This window comes from Oryzias melastigma, linkage group LG6, assembly GCF_002922805.2.
Source record: "Oryzias melastigma strain HK-1 linkage group LG6, ASM292280v2, whole genome shotgun sequence".
NCBI lineage: Eukaryota > Metazoa > Chordata > Actinopteri > Beloniformes > Adrianichthyidae > Oryzias > Oryzias melastigma.
This window is the reverse complement of record NC_050517.1, coordinates 31,504,363-31,510,762: the sequence shown is the minus strand read 5'-3', so window position 1 is coordinate 31,510,762 and position 6,400 is coordinate 31,504,363. Positions and strand designations below refer to the sequence as shown.

General features: G+C 35.5%; 1 protein-coding gene across 1 annotated transcript in view; it reads left to right on the top strand.

Moving 5' to 3' along the window:
• mlycd (malonyl-CoA decarboxylase) overlaps positions 1–6,400 on the top strand; it is a 20,035-nt gene that overhangs the window by 7,758 nt on the left and 5,877 nt on the right. The window contains exons 2-4 of the mRNA XM_024281677.2: positions 364–476; positions 4,879–5,035; positions 5,371–5,523. Of these exons, the coding sequence (XP_024137445.1) occupies positions 364–476; positions 4,879–5,035; positions 5,371–5,523 (423 nt within the window). The remainder of the gene's footprint in view (positions 1–363; positions 477–4,878; positions 5,036–5,370; positions 5,524–6,400) is intronic.

Below are 6,400 nucleotides of genomic sequence, written 5' to 3'. Positions count from 1 at the left end.
AATATTTTAGCTGGCTATCAGCTTCAGTCTTTTCGCAGTTTTTAGCTATCAATTTCAGCATCTTCAGCTATCAGCACTAGCATCTCCAAATTCCGCTTACAGCATTCACACTAGCATTATCACAGGTAATGCTATATATTTTGTTCATAAATATGTTCAAAGTTATGGTTTTAACGTTTTAAGAATGTAGTTTTAGAGTGTTCAATAAATGTTTATCCTGTTCCTCCCGCGACTTCAGGTGTGTTTTGGATTATGGCCTCCTGTGTGATTGAGTTTGACACCCCTGCTTTAACTTGACTGAATATTTTCATCTACATGTGTTTGCATTGTTTTAAAACATCCTCTCTCTTTTTAATCTCCCAGGAACTTAGCAGCACTCTGAAGAGCCTGCTGTCCGAGTGGTTCTCTGTGGGTCTGCTGCGGCTGGAGAGGATCACCTGGCAGTCTCCATGCGAGATCCTGCAGAAGATCAGCCAGTACGAGCTTTCCTGCACCACACACATGGGGTTTCTCTGCCCGTCTGAGCTCAGAATGTTTTGTTACAGTCTTAAATCACTTATATAGTTACCAAAATAACATTTTACCTGCTGCTGGTTTTATTTCTGGGGAAAACTTCAATTTCAATTTAAGTTTGTATGAGTTGAGTATTAAGTTTGAACTGAAAAAAAATAAAAAAATAATAAAAACCCACAGAATTAATTATTAATTCTTTTAATTATGATGATGCTATTTTTTAGCCCAAATCAAAAACCTTGTGTTGTTTAGAAAAGAAAAAAAATCTGAAGCTCATGAGAAATTCACGTCTGGTTTGTGGGCGGGACTGTTGGTAACCCTACGTTGGTATCCCAGCATTCCTTTGTTTACACTCTCTCCTGCTAGCTTACAGCTCCTCACACCACTTAACTGGTGCACCAAAAAGGGCGAGCAGCCATGGAGCTATCCAGCTCCACAGTTTTAAGTGAAATTCCAGCTCAGACAAAGAAAACAAAGACGTTCATGGATCTATTTATCTACCAGAGGAAGCATCAGAATGGGGCGGAGCATGGAGCTTGTGGCCCCGCCCAGCGTTTTTTATGGCACAAATACAACTGTTTTCAACAATTTGAAAAATTTGTATTTATATAGCATTAAAATGCAAACATTTTAGTACAAACATGTTACCTTAAACAAACAGCTGCTTGGACTGTTTTCTCATGATAACGAGATCAACTATCTTGTTATCATGAGAAAATGAATTTCATTTTCTCATGATAATGAGATGCAGACTCTTTACCTGTTTTGTGTCTGTTTATTCTGTGGTTAACAACTAAAGAGCAAAATTACACACTCCATAAAATATGTTTTTTAGTCATTTTTTTTATTTATTAGTGGGTCTACGCTCTTTAAACACCTTAATTCTATCTCATGCACCAGCCCTCTTCCTTTTATTTCCCTCCAAATAAATCGATTTATTGACAAAACCGACAGAATTCAGGGCCGACGAGCATCTCCATGTGGTGCCTTCACTGAGCTCCAGACATTAGCAGACCCAAACAGCCACTGAGACCAACTCAATCCGCTACAATACTTTTTTTTTAATTTAATCGACAAAACAAAGCAGTTTATCACAAAAAATGTGTACAATTAAATCAATCAATTATAAATTGATCAGTTTTTCTGATATTCAGCATTTTCTCCGATAAACTGCTTTGTTTTGCTGAGAATGTCCAGAGTTCAGTGAACGCACCATGCAGAAACGCCCGGCGTTCTGTCGTTCAACCTGTTTGTTTGGGGGTTTTAGGGAAATAAAGTAAGGAAGATGGAATTAAACCATTTGAGGAGCGTTGATCGACGAAAACATCAAGAAATAGACTAAAAAACAACTTTTGTGGAGGGTTTTCATCTGTTCATTCATTCATGAATGGACGAATGAGTGTTTTTATCTGCTGTTTTTGTTGAGACTTAAAACAGGTCAGGTCTCAGAGGGAGAGAGAGACACTACAGTTTATTCTTCATTATCTCATTATCAACAGAAAGCAAATTTTGTTTTTTGTGAAAATGAGAAAGTGGATCTTGTTATCAGAGGAAAATGATATATATATATATATATATATAAATGTAGGGAAGGCTGTTTTTGGCTTCTATAAAAACAAATACATCTTTGACACAATGTTGATCTGAAATATATTCTTACAATATATTGTTTTTGGTCCTTTAGAAGCTAAAATATTCTAAATTCCCTGTTTTAAGAATCATTTTAGGTCCAGAGAGAAGTCATTAATTGACTTTATTTTTGTATTCATTAGTATTGATTAAAAACAAATCATCATATTCCTAAAAATATACTTGTAGAAACTTCTGTAATATATTTTTAATTTATCTTAGAATATTTTTATTGCTTAAAGTAAGTAAAAAACATTATTTAAAAAATAGCTATATTTTCTTATTTAAATCATAAAATAAACCTCTAATTTTTTAAAGAACATACATTTATATGCTTAAATAAGCTTAAAAGGCTGCTGATTTTTTTTAAAGCACAGATATTAAAAACTATGAGAACCTGATAAAAATTAGATTACTTTCTGGGATTTAGAGACGTAATAAAACTTCACAAACAAGCTCTGGTTAATTGTGTTGCATTTGAACAAATTCTTCTTTAGTTGAATAATTTCATCTGCCTCCTGAATCAATAAACACTAAAAGCTCAAATGTAGTAACGTTCTGCATTCGGTGAACTAATGAATCAACCTGTTGATTAGCTGCACTCAGTGTTCCAGCTTTTTTCTTCATTTTTAAGTGCATTTCTGCCGTTTCTGTTGTTCTTCCAAACACGACCAAGGAAGTCAAGTACAAACCTGTAACCGCCTTCATTGATGAAGAAATAATGAAGCAAAGCCTCACACCTGTCCACAGAGCAGCTTTTTAGTCAACTGTCCAAATACATTAAAGGCCTGTCATTTCTAAAGCCGATTCCCTTCGTTTGAGCCAAACAGCAGCTCTGGGATTAGTCCAAAACCCGGTCCTCCACCTGAGCCGCACTTCCTCCGCTTCAGAGGCCCAGTTCAGAAGAAAAAATAAAAAAAACTTAAAAAATAATCAGTTTTCATGTAAATTAAAGAAAAACAGAGGATTGAATTCACTTATAAATTATACGTCGAGGTCCAGACTAGATCCAGTCCCCAGAGAAGATTTTGGATGACTATTAATGCAAACAAAACCCAAACATTCGTCCATATGGAAGAAGATAGATAGATAGATAGATAGATAGATAGATAGATAGATTGATAGATAGATAGATAGATAGTTGAGTTGTGGCGGAATAATAGAACATTCTGTCCTTTGGAGGATAAGATGATAAAAGCTACTGATACCTTATTTCAACAAACCTAAAGCTAAGCATTGGTTCAGGAGAATACATCAAACGTTTTCTGTCATAAATATCCAAAACTCACCAGGATTTAGGCTTTACCAACTTTAGCTCTCAAAGAACCAGAACCAGCTGGCCGGCCCGGTCCTTCTGGACTTGGTTTGTCCTAAAATAAATAGAAGGAAAGAAAGTTCTGAGATCAATTCTATACATTATTATTCTAAATATTCTTCCTTTAACAAAACTTGGATAATAATAAATGGAAAACATTCAATTTCAGATGCTAATGACACTAACAAGAAAAATATTTGGCAGAAATGATGAAACCTTTTGTACAACAGACACACACTTGTTTGTTTAATTTCTTTTTATTCCCCAGAGGTTATGAAAGAGGGTCGCGAATCACTTTTTGTGTGAGTCAGCGGTCCCCAAACTACGGCCCACGTTTGGTCCGGCCCCCAAACACTTTCAGAGTCACATTTTTTTTTCTCAATCTGACCGATCGAGGCTTATTATTCCACGCTTCTTCAGTCTGAACTATGATGGGAGAGGATAGACTATTGGTTTCATTTTTAAAATGTTTTAGTATTATTTTTTATATGAAGATTACAGTAAGGAATTATTTAAGATTAAAAAGTTTAAAAAATTAGCATTCTGCTAGTTTTTTTGGACTATTTTAGCATTTACTAAGATTTTTTAGGCTATTTTGGCGTTTAGCTAATGTTTCAGCTACATGCTAGCTGCTCTGGTGAATTTATTCTTTTTTTGTTTTTTTAGTTTATTTATGAGTTAAGCTAATATTTACATACTAGATGTTTTGGCTAACTTAAGCTTTTATTTGTAGTTTTTTAAGCTGATTTGTAGTTTAGCTAATTTTTCAGCTACATGCAAATTGTTTTGGCTAATTTAGGCTTTTTTGTTTTTGTTTTTTAGACTGTTTGAAGTTAGGCTAATATTTACACACTAGCTGTTTCGGCCAGTTTATGATTTTTTAGTGTTTTAAGCTATTTTAAAGTCGAGCTAATTTTTTCAGGTACATGCTAGCTGTTTTGGCTAACCTAAGTTCATTTTTTTTATTCGTTTTTTATGCTAATTTGGCATTTAGTTAATACTTTAGCTGGCTATCAGCTTCATCATTTTCAGCTAACAGTTTTAATCTTTTTCAGCTATCAGTTTCAGCGTTTTTAGCTATCAATTTCAGCATCTTCAGCCGCCAAATCCATCTTACAGCATTCACACTATCATTATCACGGGTAATGCTATATATCTTTTTCATAATTATGTTAAAAAGTTCCAGTTTTAAAGTTTTAAAAATATAGTTTTAGAGTGTTCAGTAAATGATTTTAGCTCCTGTGCGATTGAGTTTGACACTCCAGCTTTAGTACAATCCTGTCATGAGAAAAGCAACTTTTAAATTCTAAGTTTAAACTGCAGATGAAGTAAGAAAACCATAAAAAATCCCGACCAATAGAAACAGCAGGGATATAATGTTAACCAGGCTGTCAAACTGAAGGTTTCCTCTCCTCTGGCAGGTACGAGGCGGTGCATCCTGTAAGGAACTGGACCGACCTGAAGCGCCGGGTGGGTCCGTATCGGCGCTGCTATGCCTTCACCCACGCCGCCATGCCAGGGGAGCCGTTGGTGGTGCTCCACGTGGCTCTGACGGAGGAAATCTCCGATAACATTCAGGTCTGAGGGTGCAGCCTGCTGCTGTCGTTTTTTTGAGATGAGTTGAGATTGTTTCTGTGAGGAAAAACAATAGCAGGCGCTCTAAATTGGACGTCCCTGCGGGAGCGGCGCTCCATTCTTTTTCTTGTCGTTTCGTGTGAGAAAACTGTGCCGTTTCTCCACGCTGATATTTGATAATATTTCAAAGTGAGAAACTTTCCTCCTTTTGTGCCAGGAGCTCTGAAACAGTTCATTTGTAGCTATTTCCAGCCTCGGCGCTGCAGCTTAGAAATGGCTTCGTGTCGAGACGGCGGATTTATTTCGGTCACTCAGCAAAGGTGTGTTTGTTCCCTCAGAGTATTGTCCGTGAGTTTGCAACCCTGGACTCGGAGGAGGATGTCAACAAGATAAATTCTGCCATCTTTTATTCCATCTCCTCAACCCAGGCGGGTCTGCAAGGAGTGGAGCTCGGCAACTACCTGATCAAGAAGGTGGTGCGCGAACTGCAGGTGAGTGAAAAGAGGCTGAATAAAAAACAGAGGAGCAAACAGGAGAAAGCCGCATTTACAAACATTTTAGGTTTTTTTAAGTAGCTTTAAGGATTATAGGAACAAGGTAGGATATATTTTTTCGATCATCTTTTGATCTATTTTAATTATTTTCATCAAAGTGTTTTTTTAAAATCTTGAAATAAAAGGTCACACAGTATTTTTGTTGTTAAATACTAAAATGTGTGTATGAAATTGTTATTTTATTGAGATGTACCTGTGAAAGGAGATACTTCAGTTTTACCACTTTTTCTTATGTTTTTCAGTTTTGCAGACATCTGCGTTCATTTTTGGGCAGAATGAGTCAAACTCCATGACTTCAGTTCTGACCACATTTCAGTCATTTGAAAAACAAAATCACATTCATGAGTTTCATTCTCTAAAATTAGCCTGCAGAACCCACCAGGTCAAATTAGGCCACCAATTTAATCTCATTTATTTAAGATTATAATAATCTTTCCTTTTTTTATTGTTACTCATCTTTTTGCCACTGTTAGTTGCTGCCACCCAAAAGTATAATAATTAAAAACAAGTGAAATTTTATGCAGATTCTGTATTTTTAAACCTTTGGATTTTCTTTCTGAATTTTAAAACATTTAATTTTCTTTTTGAATTTCTGAAAAGTTGGTTAAAAAAAATTCAGAAAGAAAATTTACTAACTAAACTCCAAAATAGCCTAAAATGATCAGTAAACTAAATTAGCCTAAAGGTGTTGCTAAAATAGAAGCTAAACTCTAAATTAGCCTGTGTCAGCATTTGACACAGTTGACCACTCCATTCTTTTAAATAGACTTCATGACATGGTTGGAATTACTGGAAGAGCTTTTAACTGGTTTAA